Source organism: Wolffia australiana, chromosome 9 (assembly GCF_029677425.1).
Source record: "Wolffia australiana isolate 7733 chromosome 9, ASM2967742v1".
Taxonomy (NCBI): domain Eukaryota; kingdom Viridiplantae; phylum Streptophyta; class Magnoliopsida; order Alismatales; family Araceae; genus Wolffia; species Wolffia australiana.
This window is the reverse complement of record NC_135843.1, coordinates 8,675,845-8,696,014: the sequence shown is the minus strand read 5'-3', so window position 1 is coordinate 8,696,014 and position 20,170 is coordinate 8,675,845. Positions and strand designations below refer to the sequence as shown.

The 20,170-nt window shown below is 35.3% G+C and overlaps 1 protein-coding gene across 1 annotated transcript; it reads right to left on the bottom strand.

The window, feature by feature from the left end:
- Positions 1-373: 373 nt before the first annotated feature.
- LOC144707743 (nucleolar/coiled-body phosphoprotein) lies at positions 374-4,693 on the bottom strand. The gene is made up of 7 exons (XM_078580980.1): positions 4,380-4,693; positions 4,231-4,298; positions 4,038-4,081; positions 3,355-3,953; positions 2,214-2,303; positions 2,033-2,094; positions 374-677 (listed from the first exon to the last, which is right to left on the bottom strand). Exons 1-7 carry the CDS (start codon positions 4,638-4,640, stop codon positions 569-571), a joined length of 1,233 nt encoding a protein of 410 aa, XP_078437106.1. The 5' UTR covers positions 4,641-4,693; the 3' UTR covers positions 374-568.
- Between the last annotated feature and the right edge of the window lie 15,477 nt (positions 4,694-20,170).

Genomic DNA, 20,170 nt, shown 5'->3' with positions numbered 1-20,170 from the left:
TTAAAATCATAAAAAATAAAAAAATAAAAACAAAAGCATTCTGGATTTTTTTTCAATACCTGCTCCCCATGGATTTGACTTCCAATCTCACTCTTTTCTTATAAAGGAAATCATTATAAAATTTAGATCATAATTCAGAATAGTGTACTGGAATTTATCCTGTTACTTATTTTCTTCTAGCCGTTGTGTTATCATTCTCCAATCCAAATCCTGAGAACTACCTATTATTGAGAATTATCTTTAGTTACCTCGTCCAATTTAATTTTCAAAACACAATTTTTAAGGGGTACGTAGAAATGAAAAACACTTAACAGTTAATTATTTAAATATCATGGTTGATAGTAATTAATTCATGGAATTGACACCACAAATAGATTTTCAAAAATATATGACTGTGACAATCATCTACCAAAACCTGTTACTAAGCAATGCTCTACCATCACAACTTCAGTTTCTGATAAAATTCTTTTGTGACCAACCAGCAGTTCTTTGCGACACAAATGCGAGACCAATAGATTAAGTTTTCTACGGCAGGCAATTGAATTAGCCCGTGCATGAGTACCCAACACTAATCTTCTTCCTCTGAGTACTGGAATTTCACTGAGTGGGACTGGAAGTCAATCTGGCCTCCTCGGTAGCTTCCTCGTTTCTTCTTCGTCTTCTCATGTCTGAAATCCCTGAGGACAAAAATAAATCAAGCACATCAATGATCCAGCTGAAAAAACCAAACTAGAATAAGAAAATAAATAATAGATCATAAAACAAACAATTATCAAATTTAGTTGATTGATGTCATCGGTTAGCTGATACAATCCTTGATCTAGGCTTGTATCGGAGGGGAGTAGAGGGTGTGGAGAGGTAAAAGTTCCCAGGGTAGAGAGGAGAAACGGGAATGATCCAAGAGGAGGTTGAATTGATGAGACCGGGATCAGAACGAGGACGAGCAGTTTGAGGAAGAGACGATCACGAGGGACGGGGATCGTACAAGGAGCGAGGGACTATAGACATGGAAAGGAGAGACAGGGCACCTTACTTCATTCTTCTTTGCTGGTTCCCTAAAGGGAGGGCATCCCTATTTAAAGGAAATACACAATAGCCAAATGAGTGAAATGTCCTTGTGGGCTAAAATGACAAGATTACCCCTAGATAGGTTGAGGATCCTATCAAGGATCCAAACATTAGCAAACTAAACTATAGAAATCATTCGATCGATAGCCCATCTCCGATGATCTTCCTTTTTTCTTTAAAATGAGAAAAAACAACAATTATTGGTTTTTGCTCCATTTGTCAAGCCAAAAACCATTTTGCGCTGTCTTCTGTATTGCGTCCCCAAGTATTGAATTTTAGTTGCATAATGTCAGAGATTCAAAGAATGTTAAAAACCAGGTAGAAAGCACAAAGCAAGCAATGAGAAGATGTCCCCGAGTAAAACCGTGCCTCCTGAAACAAAAGCACCTGAGGCAATATCTTGAATTTTATCAAGATCTCAACCATGAATGAAGTTTCTAAACCTAAGATAATCTCTGTAATTATGTTTGTTAAGCAGATGATCTTACTTTATTTCTATTTATTCAAAGTTTAAGAGACTTATTCACACGTGTGAATTAAGTCACTTAAACTTGCCCCAGGCTCAGGCCCATCCTGAGCCCAATCCTGTGATTGCATCTCATGGGCATTTAAACCTCCAAAATCTTAGTAAGAACACAAGTAGGTATGTTCTGCTCCAGCAGAATTGACAATATTAGTTAATTTCTTTTGATACATTGGAGGATCCCCTTTGCCAATTCCACAACTTTCTTAACTACCCTCCATAAGGGACTGATAGAGGTAAACAAATTAAACGGAAATACCCAGTCAGGAAACAAGGATCCTATAACTGTCCATACTTTGTAACTACCTTTCCTACCACCTGGTACTGTATTCCCTAGGTAAAACTGATATAATGCGGCAAAAGTTGACTATTTCGAAAATGTCATTAGGGAGCTTTCAACTAGAAAGCAGTATGGATGATCATGAGACATCAGAAAACTACCTTCCCCGTACTTGACCCAGAACCTCTTGGGCCTTTGCTCCGTATCCAATTTCGGCACCGCCCTGATTGAGGGAAAAAAAGAGTTTATGGGAGTCAACAAATCAATAGGGATGCTGTTTAAAAGATTCATAATCAAAGATTCAATTAATTAAAGGAAAATAAAGAAATTAAATGATAATACCTTTGCCCAGTAAGAGTTATCCTGTAGCCTTGAGTCCGCAAACTCAATAGCATCAACTTTCACTCTCTGAAATGCATCAGCCGTCTTTGACTGCATAGAAGGCACCAGGCAAAAAATGTTCATTCAAATGAATACTAATGCAGAAAAATTAGAAAAAAAGAATTATAATAAGAGCAAAAATACCAAAAACTAATTGTAGAACATCAGAAGACAGGATATACAGTGGATTATCTGATGAATGCCACGAGGACATCAATGTTCCATATTTAAAAGGAATAGAAGAATCCTCCTTTCCCGGAAGGCTAGTTACACTCTATAAACATAAAAATTACAATAATAATAAGAAACTTGATTCAGCGATTTTTTAATGTTTCAAAAAAAAATCAGCAACTTTAATCGGCTAATACATCCTTATCGAGGTAACCCAGTAAGAATAGAATCTAGTAAGCCCACAGGCAAAACGTGACAAATTAAATCAAATTTCAAAATTAAAATCATCCAAAATGTTTGTCATGTTAGTTTCTCTGGTGCAACTACTAGCTCCGATGCTGTGAATATGAGTCTTCCTTAACGGCCAGAATCATACATATCCTCCCCACAGAAGTCCAGACTCCTAACCGTGTTAGGACACTACCGTTAGGCACTAATCACTGTCATCAACATTAGCGAGCCTCGATGATGCTGACATCCTCAATGACAAACGCTGCACATTACGGCTCATTATCATCAACACCAAAGACTGGCATTCCCATTGGTGACGATGACAAACATTAGAGCTCGCTGATGTTGATGGTGAAGCCATCAGTTGCAGACAGATCACATTAACAGCCCCGATTGGATACTAAAGTGACTGAAGTACATAATCACTACAAAGCATTCAAATAGCTTTAAGAACTTAAAGTGCTGACTGATGTAACATCATTGACAACAACAAACATTAGAGCTATTTGCCATCAATGACGATGACACACAGTAGAGCTTGCTGCTTTTGATGACTGAAAACAAATATTTACTGTTGACATATGACAAACAGTGACAACAAAACCCATTGGACACTACAGTGACTGATGTAGATAAAACACGTATCGTCACAAAGCAATTAAACAAGTTAAAGGACCAAAAAACAAGGTTTCAGGCTTACTGCTGTTGAGAGTTTCTTCTCGGATTTGCCAGATTTGGAAGTGCCATTGGACTCCGGTTCCTCTATTTCCTGACTTTCCTTAACTTGAAGTTTACTCTTTTCTGATTTCGGCTTTTCCCCAGGGGTATGAACCTCGCCATTTGAATGGAGATCGCTATTCGACTCTTCCTTTTTACTTTCACTCTTGGATTTTTTCCCCAAATCACCCTCCTGAACACTTGACGCATCAATAATTTCATGCTTCCTCTTTTTTTTATTCTTCTCTTTCCCCTGGCTATCCCTCACAATAACTGAAATTTGACTGCTGGATTTTTCCTTAGCATCCTCAGTGATCTCACTTGAGGTAGACTTATCATTCTTCTCTGCCCCTTTGTTCTTCTTATCCGTCTTCTTCTTTTTCTTCTTCGTTTCACTAGTCTCCTGCCCTTCAAATCCACCATTTGATGCTGGAGGCACATTTTGAACTTTTTCCTCCGCAATGTCAACATCCTTGACTTTTTCCTCAGCCAAAATTTGCTCACCGGCTGAACTAGAAACTTTTTTCTTTTTCTTTGAACTGGACTTCTCTTGAAGATCTTGTGTACCTTCCTCTGTCTTCTCTACATTCAACATATTTTCCAGATATTTAATGAACATGAAAGCTCTGGGCACCAGTATTATAAAAGATAAGCAATTGACCATACCTATCTCGCCTTTGTTCTCAGCCTTCCCTTCAATAGCATTGACGCTGACATTCACAAAGAAAGAAACCGTAAAACATCAATGAGAGATTATCACAATTTCTCATTTAAAACCAGACAACAACGAATACAGTTCGTGATGAAGCATCCTGGGCTTGACATTAGAAACAAATTAAACACATTAACCACAATATACCTCGTTTCCAGGTACTTGCGAGCCACTTCCTTCAAGTTCAAAGCGGGAGACTCACACCCATCTTCAATCTACGCCATAAATTAAAAACCGAACAAAATCAAGATCATTCTCGTAAAAAGAGGAAACGAAAAACGCAGGCCAAGGGGTACCTCGAACTGGGTCTCAGAGCGAAAAGCAGAGAGAGTTTGGGTGAACCCATTGCTCTCAAGGAAAGAGGAAATAGCGCGGACGAGGAGAGCTGTCACTTGAGCATCGTTTTTCACCTTCTTCGTCTTCTTCTTCGTCGTCTTCTTCTCTTGGCTGTTACCAAGGACGAAGGGGCTGGAATCGAGCATGACTGGGCGAGGAACGAAGGAGAGGAGGGAAGATGCGCCGACGGAGTTCAGTTCTCCCCTTCGATGGCTGGGCATCAGCAGGGAAGACAAGGTGGGGGGGTTGTTATAGGGTTTATCAAGCAGAGAAAACTTCAACCAACCATAGAAATTGGACTTAGTTCTTATTTGTCACCAGTATAGATTATAGTTCTGGTCCCTGAAACTAGGGTATACCACGGGACGTGACGGAACGGATGACGAAACGAGACGGATGGTGACGAGACGAAACTTTCATCTCGTCACCGTCCCGTCACTCGTCCCAGCATATGCAAAAAAACCATCAGCTTCCCGTCACCGTCCCTCCATAGGGCCTCCCGTCCCGTCCCCGTCACCGTGACAGCGTCACCGTCACCGGTGACGTGAATAAGACCCTACTTGAACGAAGGGGTATATCTCCAATTATTTATAGGCGGCGTCCATTAGAGTGCGCAAAAAAAAACAGGGACTTCTGTGAAAAATGCCAGGAAATCGAAATGGTCACATCATGTGGCGAAATCTCAGCCGTCGGAAGGATTAAAAATAATGATTTTTAAATATATTTTCTATTCATTTTAGCTTTTCAAAAATTCTGTCACGGCCGTCATCCGTGATGGCCGTCATGCGTCCAGGGCACCCCGTCACCGTCACGTTCCCGTCATGACCACTTCATCATCAGCCACCGTCACCGTCACGGACCCTAAAACTGTCATCGTCACCGTCACGTCATCCATCACGGTGATTTGTGACGTGACGGATGACGTATGCTGATCCCTACCTGAAACCAGCCCAGCCAGATGGGCTGGGGCTTTGCAAAATTAAGCCCCGAGTAATATATCTGCATGTATGTCCATATTTATAAATATATGTTTATATATTGGACAACATGATGTATGATTAACATGGGGACATCCAGTATGGACATACATGCAGATATATACTTTGGGCTTAATTTTGCGCTGTTCCAGCCCATATATTTATACATGTATATATATATTGGACAATATGATGTATGAGTAACATGGGGACATCCAGTATGGACATACATGCAGATATATATATTATAAACTTTTACCAGTGGAGTCCTGCCAATTAAGTTCCCAAATGGACACCTATGCCTACCTATTTGATCCCCCCTCAGCTCTCTTCATTGCTGGGTTTACTACTGATATCCACTCGAGAAAACCAACTGGATATTAACTATTTATCTACATATCCATTTAAAAAAAAATTACTTTTTTTCTGAGCTACTCAATAATATTCAACAGCTCCAAAAAAATACATGGATTTGTAGAAGTAAATTATAATGTTTATCTTGTTTTTCAAATTTCTGTCAAGGGGAATCCTGTTAGTGAAATTCCTACGGTGTCAACTATCCCTGAAATATTCCACCCTTGGTTCGCTCAAATGTGGAGTTTCAAAAAAATAACTTTTGAAAATAATTATCAATTTTTACTACGTCATCCTAGAGAATTATACATCTTTTTTGAAAAAATAGCTTTTGGGCTTCTTAAAGAAATACATCTAAAACATTCACCTGATTTGTAATTTTATAATCATTAAAAACTTCAACTCTCATTTTGCAATTATCTATATTATTAAACACTGAATCTTACTCTGCAACTCACTTCATACAAGAATCTGAAAGTTATCTGAACTCTCTTCATTGCCCCTGCGAAAGTTCTGTGCCACTCGCTTAATTCTAGAATTTTGAAGTTCTCTAAACCCACATCATTCTAGAATCTAAAAGTTCTCTTAACTCGCTTCATTCTTGAATATGAAATTTCTCTAAAACTTTCAACTGTTATGATTCTTCATTCTCTCCAAGAAAATAGTCGAAAGTGTCAATTTTTGTTTTCTCAGCAAAATTTTGTAGGGTACTGATTCTAGAGTACTGTTGTGAATCATTTTTCAATTTCAATTACTGAACTATCCACAATGTTAGAAATGATTCCCTTTAATGTTGTTGAGAATAAAAGTATTTACTCCTTAAGGAAAAGTCAAAGACTTTTATTTACTAAAACTAGAAAATTGTATTTATGGAGAAATATTTGAAAATTTGAGGAGAAAACTAGGATAAGTGAAGCAAGGGACTACAATACTAAGATTATTTGTAAGCACTATAGTTAAGAAAGCCTATCTAGGAGGGTTTGGGACAAAGATTGGAGTCGTAGTATCTTCACAGACCTCTTAACATCATTAAGAAGAAAGGAGCAGTTAAAGGTGCTGGTGAAGAAGTCTCTAAAGAAAGAGTCGAAGACCTCTCAATCCTAGAGATCTTCAAACAATGCTGTGAGACGAGATTGCAAATACTACATTAAATTTGTAACTTAGGTGATCTATTGGTTTTTTGCTAAAGATTGTCTAGATTCTCTGTGACTCTTTTGGATTGGATTACAGAACCAAGTAGGTTGGTTCCTGAACAAGGATAAAAAATTGTCTCAAATTAAGAACAGTTGTGAGTGTTAATCTAGGAATAGAAAATTTGAATTTAGAAAAGATGATAGGTTATATTTTAAAACACCAATTAATCCCCCTTAGTGTTTTCACAATCAATTGTTCCAACAAAATCGGTTAAGTTCCATCTCAATCACCGCCTTTGAACCTGACAAGAAGGATGTGTTAAATTTGAGGAGATAAATATAACCTAATAATGATGTCGAAGATGAGACTATGAATGGCAAGCGAACTTACCACTGGTCCTTACATTCCTCTATGACCAACATATTTTTCTGATGCATGAAAGCCTCTCCACTACTCTATTGTGTCTCTCCAATCACCATTAAATGCCAACAAAAAACCCTTGATGGATCCTTAACCTCACTCCCGTTCAATCATCCTACTCAAGTAGAAGGCGAGATCACTCTAGTAGGAAGCGGGTTCTCCATTGAGGGCTCCACATTCACCACGTCTTTGGGGGAATAAGACAAAAAATGACTGCCGGGTTAAATAAAAAATACTTGTGTGACATCTCACGGTATTGGTTGTGGTCCAATAATGTTCCACTTATGTACCCCTAAAAAAAGAAACAATATGAAAGAAGTGATTAAGTAAATGATATGCATGATGTAGTGATGTGTCACTATAATATGTTTTTTTATTTCATCTAATCATAGTCTTAGATGTGTGTGCTACATGTAACAGTCCTTTTGACTTCTCTAGAATTAAATATAACTTTATAATAATCATATGATCAATGACAAATAATTATTTGTCCTCCTCCCCTTTGGCATTAATTATTACTATTTCAATTCCCTTTTTTGGTTCCACCTCACCTAAAATTGGGTCAGTTATTATTCTCCATTATGGTATTGATGAGTCTTAATTTAGGGGTTTTATGTCATTGTTTTGATTTAGACTTAACCAACAATTTTTATGAAAATTTTCCACTTAAATACTCTATAATTAATATAGGAAAAATCAGGGGTCGAGCCACAGAGAGGCACAAATTTAATTTCAGATTTTTTCTCAAACTTGGAATGAAGGAAGTGAGTTTAGAAGTTAGATATATAATTTCTGAGATTTTTATGGATATTAATTTAGATAAATTCCTATGATCTAAATTGAATCAGAAATAAAAAGAAAATACTAAAATTGTTTTAAAATAATTTTCATATTTTAATTAACACTAGAAATAGGAAATAAATATTTTTGAATTTTCTTGAATTTAATTAACACCAAAAAACACTAGAAATATTAATAACAAGAGTTAAATATTTTTTGGAATTTTTATAGATGTTAAAAATACTGAATATTTATTATATTAATTTTAGGGATTTCTCTGATTTTTTGGAATTTTTAAGTATATAAATTAAGAAAAATACCTTTTGCGGCTATCGTCGGTGGCAGCGGCGGCAATTGACCGGATGAGCCAGCGGTCCTTGTCTGGCCCGTATAGGGCTGGCCTTAGTGGGTCAGCCCACTAAGGTTCAGCCCAATTAGGCTAAGTCAAGACTTAGCTAAATGGGATAAGCCCTATTGGGATTGACCCAATATGGTTAGGACTTAGTCAATTTGACTAAGTCCTCCACTCTCCACTTTTTTTCCCCTAAATGATGGAATTCAAACACAATTTTTTAAAAAACATTTGAAAGGAAGAATGAAGGATGATCAAGAGAGAGACTGGAATGGATTTTAGAGAGAGAAATAAACGGTTAAGAGTGAGAAAATGACTGAAATGAAGAGATAGAGAGAGAAAATGAAGAGAGAGTGTATAAGAAGCTTGAGATGGAATTTGAAGGTGAAAAATGAAGGATAATTTTCATGAAATTTTTATAGGATGAAATAGGGATATGTATGAATATCTAGAGAGAGAATGAAACAATTCTAGAGAGATAAAGTAGGGAAACTTGAATGTTTAGAGGGAGAAAACGATGGATTTTAAGAGTAAATGGATGGATGATGAAGTGAAAATGGAAACCTAGGTTCGTAAAACCTCAATGTAAGCCTGGTGAGCCCTCAATACTTTCTCTCAATTCCAGATCCTTATATTTTTCCAGGATCGGGTATTTTTCAATGCAAACAAGAGATGAGATTGAATGAAAACTTCAACAAACTTACATTAAGCAGGTTGAACAACTTGGATCTTGAAATATGCTTTGTCATACTTTCCATCCACTTGCTAGAGCATGTCCAGAATGAGGGGAAATGAGGGAGGAAAAGAGTATTTATACATTTTAAGAATTACTAGAATACCCCTTTGGGCATTTTCTTTTCTCTTTTCTTGCCATTTTGCCTCTTTTTCTCCATTGGTCGAGAGCTTCGTTTTGTAATTTCCATCTTGATTCTTTTATAAGGTGTTTGAAGGACCAATAGGTAGGTCAAGTCGTGGCCCAAGCCCCTCTGATTTCTCTTTTAAAAGTCCACAACACCGTTTCATCATTTCAACCCATTTTGATGATCATTAAGCTCCCAAAAATTCTCCAATTTCCTAAGAATTTTATCTTCTAAGTCATGTAAATTTGTGCACATTTGGAACTATAAAATACTCATTAGTAATCAAACTGATTAACTTCATAGAAACAAATGAAGTTAGTGAAAAATAATCATAATGTGCAAAAGATGGAATTTCTAGCTGATGCATAAATGTTTGGTTAATTCAAATAATAACATGATAAATTATAAACTAATAATACTAAAACATCTAAAATGAATGGAAATATATGTTTATTTATCGTGTTATCAGGTATCATCATTTTAGATGCCATACTGACATTTTTCACTGGCTTTTGTTCTAATGATTTGTGAGAACAATGATTGGTTGATATTCACTCAAATCAAATGGCAACGCAAGCAAATAATGAAAATTGAGTAAAAACCATTGATTATTTCCTTGAAACATGAAACATAATTAAGAAAATATGTTATATATATTGACTGATAAATTTGTTATATTTGCTGATAGAATGTTAGAAACTTAATAAAAATATGTTCCAACTCCAAAATGTATGTTCTTTAAGAATAGCTGAACTAAACATAATGGGCTGTACAAAAGCTGGAGCTTTCAATCTTATATCAACATCGGATCACAGATATTGGAGCAGATTGAAGGGGAGGATCACAAAACAAGGTAATGAAGAGAGGAGAGTCCGAGAGAGAGAGAGAGGTACACTAATAGAGAGAGCGAGACAAGAGAGAGAGAGAGAGAGAGAGAGAGAGAGAAACCATGGGAGAGGGAGACCAGGAGAGTGAGGAGTTTTAGAGAGAGATGGAGACAGAGATAGCAGGGAGTCCGTCAGAGGGGGAGAAGGAGGGAGAGAGAGGGAGGGAGCCTCTGAGAGAGAGAGAGAGAGAGAGATAGAGGGATCATGAGAGAGGGAGACACAGAAAGAGAGGGTGGGAGACAGAGAGAGTGTGAGACAAAGGGAGAAAAAGAGATGTACAGAGAGAGATAGAGAGACAGAGAGGGAGACCAAGAGGGAGAGAGAGTGTGCGTGAGAGAAGGAGAGATAGAGAGTGAGAGAGGGAGACCGAGAGAGATTGTGGCTGAGAGAGAAAGAGGGAGATCAAGAAGGAGAGAGATAGAGTGTGAGAGAAGGAGAGACAGAGTGAGAGAGGGAGACCGAGAGAGAGAGAGTGTGTGTGTGTGAGAGGGAGACCGAGAGAGAGAGAGTGTGTGTGTGTGAGAGGGAGACCGAGAGAGAGAGAGAGTATGTGAGAGGGAGACCGAGAAAGAGAGAGAGGAAGACCAAGAGAGAAAGAGGAAGAACGAGATGGAGACTAAGAGAGATAGGGAGAGGGAGGGATATTGGGAGAGAGAGAGAGAGGGAGACAGAGATAGGTATATAGAGAGAGGGAGGGATATTGGGAGAGAGAGAGGGAGGGAGACTGAGATAGGTAGATAGAGAGAGGGAGAGAGGGAGGAAAACTGGTTCTGGAAATGACGTAGTTAATGCCAGGTGCTTGCTGTATCCTTGTGTCGGTGACCGACCGACAGACTCCAGACCAGAAGCAAATGCTGAGATAGATAGACTGATTGATAGAGAGATTCTGAGATAGATAGATACATAGAGAGATATTGAGATGGATAGAGAGATAGAGGGAGAACGTGAGAGAGAGAGAGAATTGAAAATGTTAAAATAAAACATGTAAAATTTGACAGGGATGTCGTTTGATGTTGGGATAAGGATGGGACAAAAAATCAAGTGACATGTGGGTGAAAATGTGATGGACTTTGTCAAAAACCTCGGATGCATGACGGGACAGGAGACAAGATGAACTTAAGGTATCTAATGAATTTACACCATTGTGAATTTGATTTTAATCAATAATATTTATAAACCTTTACTCATGAATAGTTGACTAGATTGTGATGAGCCATAATCATATCCACAGGGAACTGATCTTTGGGAAAGAGCTCTCTCTATAGGGTGAATTTGAGATGACGCAAAGGGATACCTATAGCGTAAGAGGAGCAGTAAGATGAAGGTAGTAATCGGAGATTAGAATGACTCCTAATGATAAAAAGAATGAGATGAGTTTTATACGAGTGGGATGAAGGTTTGAAGGGGTGGCGATAACACTAGCTAAGAACTAATGATAATGAATACCTGATTTAGGGTTTAATAAAATATAAGAGGGTATAAGTCTAGATGGGATAAAAATGACAGGATGAAATGTGTTGATGAAGGCGATAAATGTAGAAGTTGAGTGATGATTGAGATGCAGATGGCGGTTTAGTTTTTTGTAGACAATAGATAGGGGAACACAAGACGAATCGTGACAGTGTAGGGGATACGCAATATGGATGGGAGATGACGATAGATGGGGATGGATGATGGATAATAGTGGATAGTGATGATGGTTATTGATGACAGATAATCTATCTAAATGTGTTGAATAATGACCAACGTAAAGCAAGAGGCTAACCTTAGATCCCTATGTTCCATGGAGATCAAGACATTTTCCTGATGCATGCTAACATCCCAACTTCTCTATTGATCCTCTCCAAGAACTCAAGACACCAAGAACACTCTTGATCGGCCTTCAAAACTTCACTTTCTTTCAATCTATCTCTCTAGGAGGAAGTGATCTTAAATAGAGTTTTTAAAAAACTCTGAGGTTCTTCATATAGATATAATCATAAGATATAAAAAGGTAGGAAAAAGGAAGATCTTCTTAAAATTTCATCCTGAAACTCCTTTTGGATCGTCAGATATCCCGATTTGAATTTGGATCATTCTCAACTCTCTAAGTTTCTCTCTCCTCTGATTTTTGGAAGTCGAAGAGAAATCAAAATAATTCTAAAAATAGATTTTAATTCATAAAAATAATAGAAATATATTTATCAAATTTAAAAATTGATATCTCTTTGAATATAATGTCCAAAAATTTTGGGAAAAATTATATTCCAACTCAAAAAAATTATATTCTTTCATAAGTTGAGGTCATAAAAAAATTAAAATGCATAAAATTTCACAAAATTAAGAATAGCATTCTAAAAATAAAGTTAATAATTTTGGGCTTGATAACACATTTATAATCAATTTAATACAAATAAGCATATAAACATGGTTATATTAACCTACTAAAATGTGTGTTATTAGTATCACCCATCATCCTTCCTGTCACATTGGAGCCATCCCATCTGGGATGTGTTATTCCCTCTATGGGACTGACTTGACTCTTGACTTGCTCCTTAAAAGAGTTTCTTCATGCCATTCACATGTGGAGCCTCCAGAGATATCCATGTGATTAATGCAACGATGGATCTCCCTATCTTCTCCTCCACCTCTACATGAAGACCTCGCCTATATTCTCACTATCAAGTCTCAGTAGTTGAGGGAGAGACTTGAAAAGAAGGAAAGGAAAAGGGGCGCACTAGCTCTGGCTGGCCTGGGTATATCAAATGGGTGCCTTCTAGGCCCATGTATTAGTCTAGTAAATGATAGTAAGGGCCCAATAATATCCATTGGCCAATATTATTCTTGCCCATATTGAGTTATAATTTTATTTTCTAGCATTGGTTAAACCCAAGCGATTGGTTGAATTTCCAACCCAATGGGTGAAAAGCTACACATCATGGTCTAGAATACATCTACTAATGATTGAATTCTCTCATGGAACCTTTTTGCTCATTAGTTACTGTAGATTTATTATCCTTTAGCCATGGGAAATTCCCCAATGACATAGAGTATGCTTAACTATGAAAAAAGGAATCACCTTCTTGTAATTCTTACTATATCAGAACTAAGATTATTTTGAATCACATGATTAAACACTTTTAAGTCATAATAAAAATCAAACCATTCATCCACAAAATATCTTTTGGTGTCACAGGTCATAAGAATGGTTAATTATTCATAGGGATGACTTCAATGAAATTCATGATAAACATCACAGGACAAAAATAATGTGTGATAATTTTATTTCAATGAGGTTAAACATGACACATAAGTGTAATTGGTTGATGGATGATGACATCAAATTAGGTAAAAAAAAATAAGCTTTTATACTTGATTTTTACCACTTATTTTAGGTTTATGCTTGCATTATTCACCATTTAAATAAAAAATGATCATTTTCTAATTTATTTTACTTCGCTCTATTTTTATGTATTTTATTGATGTCCGAGAGAAATACTACTTGACACCTAAAAGTTCTATGTATTTTCTCACATTTTCTTGGAGTTTTATTTGTATGTAAATAAAATGGTGCATTTTGGATGAAAATAAGAGGTGAAGAGAAGTCCAAGCCACGTCCTAGACAAGAACAAGAAATTGAAGCCATGGCGCTGATCATAAAAAGATGCCAATACTGAAGAAGTTTATTCTTCAAGCCCATTTAAGCCTTTTTAAAGAACCAGGTTTATTCTTCAAGCCCATTTAACCCTTTTTAAAGAACCAGGTCGAATATATGCAAGAATGGTATGACTACCCATAAATTTATTTTAAAATCCCATTTCCAAATATAGGAAGAAAGGTGCAAGGGTCACGGATAGAAATCTAGAAATCCTACGCCTAAAAACCCCTGGAAGTAAATCCAAAGGCTCAAAGGCTATGGGCACGACTATTTAAACTCTTCTCCCCTTATTTTTTTGGTTCCATTTTGGATTTATTCCCGCAACTTGTTTTTGGATGCCTAACGCATCTAATTTATTTTATTAATTCTTTGTCTAAAAGAGTTTGATCAAGATTCCTGAAGACAAAGTACCACTTGGCCTGTGAGGAAGTGACGACAAGGCTTGTATGACCTCTAGTGTCATTGATACAATTTGATTTTTCTCAAAGTTTATTCTAGATAAACATCTAATGGATATCCTAGAAAACAAACTTTTAACGCATCAAACCATGCTAAAAATCTTACAAAAGTTATAGTGTTTTTTCCCACTACTCATCGTTGCCTCATTTTTACAACCTGATGGCATGTCGCCACCCACAAATTGTACCATGGGAGCCCTGACCAGAGATATTTAACTTCATTTTAATTAAATTCCTGGTGTAATTAATCCCAAAAAATTCCTAGAAATCATATAAAATCAGAAAGATATACTTAAAAACAAGTACCTATTCCACTCTTTTCAAAATATTTTTAACTAGTTGCTTCATTTTATTGAATTTTATTTTTTAAAAATACCTAAAAACCAAAAAGATTCGAACATATAGAAACTAATTCAAAACATATATTTACTAATAAAAAATTATAAATATTTTTTCATAAGTCAGAGTCTTGAAATGGTATTTTTATCCCAAAATTTTGGTTAATCAACAGCCATAGGATATCCATAAAAAACCTAATATGTGATCCTAAGTTATGTTACAGTGGGAAATCATTGGTGCAATTTTTTATAATGTTGGAACTCCCTAGGTCAAGTACTTCACATTGTTTTCCATGTGTTAGTGTGCTCTTAGACCAGTGGTAGACTATCCTATCTTAAACTCAAAATCATTTTGGTAGACTTTTTTTTATACTTAATTTTTACCTCATATTTTTAGATTTTTACTACCATTATTCACCGTATAAGGATAAAATGAGAAATTTATTATTTATTTTCCTAAGCTCTATTTTTATATATCTATTGATTTTTGAGACTAACCCCACTTGACTCTTTAGATTCAAGTGGATTTCTCACATCGTATTGGAGTTTTATTTGATAGACAGAACTTAGGTTATTGTCATGGTGAATTTGAGATACAAATGGAGGAAATTAGAAATCAAATGGATAATGAGTGAAGGCCCATTCTAGAAGTCCATTCAAACCTCCTTAAAGACCGGGTCAGCTAAAAGAAGAATTGTGGAACTAACCACAATTTGAATTTGAATGATCTATTTTTAAATCTGAGAAGGAGGGCACGTGGGTCCATGCTGGAAATCAAAAAATCTTAGCCCTCTAATCCCTTGGAATTAAATCCGATGGCTGGGAGAGTTAGGTCACTTATATTTATTCTCCTCTCCTCTTTTTATATCCCATCTTGGATTTCTTCTCCCAAATTGTTGTTGGAGGCCTAGTGCATCAGATTTCTTTGATCCATTGTTGTTCTACAAGAGTGTGGGAGAGAGAGTTCAAGGGTGATCAAGATTCTTGGAGAAAGAGCACCACTTGACCCTTGGGGGATGTGACAACAAGGTTCATGTGATCTCCTGAAGTTTTGATTTGAATGTTCCCACCATTTTGTCTAGGTAAAAATTCCAGAGAATATCCTAGACTTCAAGATTTTCAACGCATCAAACAACACTAAAAAATTCCTCCTTTAGCAAAAGTTACAACGATTTTTGTCCACTACTCATTTCTAACGCAATTTCACTACAGGAAATGCGGCCTAAGGGTCCATTTATCTTTAAAGTTTTTCTTGCCCTAGAAAAATTTATAAAAATAATAATAAATTATTTGAATTTAAAATAAACAACATAAATACTTATTTTACTTATTTAAAATAGTTTTGACTGGTTTTCTATCATTTAGTTAATTTTTTCTTTACAAAATAGTTAAAAATCCAAAAATATATAAAATCACCAAAAGAAAGTTATTTCAAAATATATTTGAATTAAAATTTACTTTCTCATTACTTGCTCCTTGAGGATTAGAGCCTTGACTACCCTATTCTAAGGAAAATTTTATAAATATTGTTGCATAAATCAGAGCCTTAAACCACTTATTTAACCCAAATTCTGGTTTATCACAATTCTTTCACATGCAATGATCAAGGACTCATAGTTCATAGGCAAAAAACCACAATCCATCCACATGATGTATTTGGTTTATGATTAGCCTAAATATGATGTGATAAAACATGAATTTAATCAGGTCATTATATTCTAAGTTTATGCAATGATATTCATAGGTTTCCTATTTAAGGATACAGAAAATGTAGGGCAAGAAAGGGGTAGATCCGTTGAAGAAGTAGACATATAATCTGAAATGTAATTTATATGATTTTTATGGGCAGAAGTTAAGCACAAGAAATGATGCTGATGAGGAAGAAAAAGGATGTGATATCAGAAAGAGAATTAAGTTGACCAAACATTCTCTTAAAGATTTAGGGAGCTTGAGGGGTGAAAGAGGATGGTGATCAGTGCTTGGTGTTTCATCCTCCTTGAAGGATAAATAACCAAGGGAAGATAAAAAGGGGTACAAATTCTTGGCTTACTTGATCTTGATCCTCACTTGGGTAGGGGGAAGATCTTGAAGGGGAAATCTGAAATAAGATGTAACTATCAAAGGGCTAGAGTCTAATTTGCCATCCAAATGAAGAGAAGACTTACCAATTTTTTGAGTTTTTATGTATACTCTTGCACTAGGGTAATAATATCCCAAAATTTTCTCATCTAAAGCATGAATAGTTTTTCCATGCTTGGCCTTTTGGCAACAAAAAGAAAAGAATCAGGAAGAGAAGAAGGAACTCACCAGATTATGCAAGAAAATTCAACTTCAAAAACGTGGTGTGTCCTTCCTAGCTAATTAGAGTTGGAAAAAGTTTGAAGTGGTTTCTTGCCTCTTCCGTCTCTTTTTATCGATCCAGTTCGATGGATGGTGGGAGGAAGAGACAAATTACCCTGAAAATGCCAGGTCAATCCGATAATTGGATATTAACATATGTAGGATTGAAAATGGACAAATCCCAACCATACAATTGCTCATTTTTGTCTCCTACAGCTCATCATGGTTTCCATGCACGCCATTCACTTGAACACTTGTGCTGCACTTGGTACAAAAAATCCCACTTTTCATTGAGTTAATCCTTGAAAATCCACGTGTAGACCAACTGAATGTGCATTAAAGGAAAATCGAAAAGAATATACCTGATCCATGTCTAGGATTCTCCCATGTGTTCTGGTTTAAATCGAACATGTAAGATCATTTAGTTCAAAAGGATACCAAATGAATTTTTTATTGCACCATGTAATTGGATTTACTCATGTATTTATTGTGCACAAAAATATAGTTTTTCTATTGTGCCAGGTATGCTGTCATCCTTTTTGAATCAATTACAATTCAGGTTAACCCTGTATCTCTCTGCCAAATATCCTGTGAGTCTTAAAATAGGGAGGTGTTTAGCTCATTTTGATGTGTTTCATCATTTTGACCTCACAAATTATAAGGTTGAAATGGCGTGTTTCTAAATGATTGGAGGAACTAATCATTTGCTAATGAGATTTCATTAAGAAACCTGCAATATGTGGCTGGAGGACATATAACACGACATTTAATGTTATAAAAAATAATTAAGGATTCAGTAAATATAAATATACTAATTCTGATTAGAAAATATTTTCTTAATGAATTTCTCGAGGGAAAACTCTATAAAAATGATTCAAAAATGCTTAAAATCACTGGAAGCTTTCTGTAATTCAAAGAAATATTTTACCAGTTAAACTTACCAGAGGTAAGTTTAATTCCATAATGAGTCGTGTTGAATCAAATGTAAACATTATAGAAAATTATAAATTGACACCAATGACTTTTTTAACCGAACTTAAAAACATGATAACATGTAAATGAAGTATTTAAATGCATAAATTGATGTAGTGTGCATTATATTTCTGCTGTAATTTGCATGTGATCAAATTCTTAAGTGCAAAGCATCAAATAGGGGATTTTATGTGAATGAAACGTGTCTTTCATGTTTATGTTTTAAAAAATAATATTTTCCAAATTCTGTTAATATTTTTTCCAGCTACCATTATCAAATCATAAAAACATAAATGCATAATTGCATAATTGATGAAAAAAATATATTTAGAGAGAACACTTTAGGATTTCATATTGTTTAGTTTTTTTTATTTATTTTAGTCAAAATTAAAAAAAAACTGTACATCAAAATTTTTCTGGCTTTTATTCAGTTTTGAATGTCATTTTTTGTTGACATAACATCCTTGTTTATAGTTAGTCACATGACCTGTGTGGGGCCCAAAACAGCTGCAGTTTGGCATAACGTTGGAAACCATTCGGACCTCAAAAAGATAATCCAAGGCTTAAACCAGTTTTGGGTTATTTTAAAGATAGTTGTCAAAACATATAAGGATTCAATGGGGGTAGAACACATTTTTGATTGAATTTGAAAAAATGGAATGTATAAACACTTGGTAAGAAATTAAATGAAAATAGTTTAAATATAGTTGGTAAGAGTTTTATGTTATTTTAGGGAAATATATTCAAGACAGTGAATTATTTATGAAGATTGAAAATAGATAAATTGATGTAAATAGATGAATTATATTAGGCTTAAGGAGAGACAAAAGAATTTAGGATATCGATGTTGATGAGAAATACACAATACTTTTATGCACTTAAATCCTGTTCTTTAATGAAATACAATGCACATAAAATAAGTAAAAATCAAATGATTAAGAAAAAAACTTTAAAAATCACTTCAACCTAAAAGGTAATTCTGAATCCAGAACCATGTTGTGTTATTCTTGTCCAACAGAGTTGGGCGACCTCACGAGGTATTTTTTTATGTCTTCCCCACTTCTTTAAAAAGGTTTGACCATGGGGTGAATAAAATTTAATAACAAGAGGGCAAATTCCCATGATGAATGATATGTTTGGCTAACTCCCTCCCTCTTTGTGGGTGTTTGGACCCTTATGAATGAGCAGAAAAGGGAGGGGGAAATAGGCCCTGGTGAACCGTCATAATAAGTGAACAAGTGTAACCGTCATAATATAGAGTATTATTCACACTGAGGGCCAGTTCCTGACGGGAAGGAAGGGAAAAAGAAGGATCAATGCTTGCATCTTAACTTTGGGCACAATCAAATGACCATAATCTAAATATCAATGTTTTAATTTCCAGTAATCTCAACTGTTGGTTCTTATTTATGTCTCCCTCAGGCATTTGCAAAATTGATACTAAGATGTGTTATGATTTGTCAGCACCATCTCCTTGTTTTCCTTTTTTGTTTAAAATCTTCCACCACGAGTCTCTAAATATGGAATATTTAAATAAAGAGCTTTAGTTAATCAGTTGATTTACTGTAAACCATAAATTATTTTAAAATATGTTATTTTATGGCTGTGATGTATGCTATACTATTTATCAAATTTCCTTATTTGGTATATGGAAGTCAAGGTTGAATCCACGAGGAGCAGAAATGATAGTAAAATTTGGTCAAAATATGTTTTCAGAATATTTTAATGTTTTTTTATATTTTTTGAGGTTTCATAATTTTAGTTAGCACATTCACTTGTTAAAGCTATATAAAATAAATGACTTTTATTATATATAATCTAATATTTTTAAAGCATAATATGAATTAAAAAAGACTCAAAATTGTGAATCGACGCTCTAGTGTTGGACTTTACAGGCAGTTGCACTCATTTGACCATATATTTCAAATTAAGTGTTTGTTTCACGACTAGTACCTTGATTTGACCTTGTGTTTAAAATGGGCTAAAATGGTCTTGAAAGCTGAACTCCTTGTGTATTTGGACTCATATTAAGAAATGTGAGGGTGATCTTATAATATGAAAATTCTTTTATTAGATATGCAAGAGATAATAGTTCCATCAAATATATTGGAATTTTTCTACAAAAATAGTGACGTATACAAAAAAGTAAGGCTGCCATCTCATAAAAAATCAAATATGCTTTTCGGGGTGTCTTTCATGCCTTTTATCTGGAATAATATAAAAATATAAACTTTCTTAATAT

Coding starts and splice junctions, on each gene's coding strand:
- LOC144707743 (XM_078580980.1), bottom strand. CDS start 4,640: ATGCCCAGCCATCGAAGGGGAGAACTGAACTCCGTCGGCGCATCTTCC. Junction 3,954..4,037: donor TGAGAACAAAGGCGAGATAG/GTATGGTCAATT, acceptor TGTTGAATGTAG/AGAAGACAGAGGAAGGTACA. Junction 2,304..3,354: donor AGAAGAAACTCTCAACAGCA/GTAAGCCTGAAA, acceptor CCTTCTATGCAG/TCAAAGACGGCTGATGCATT.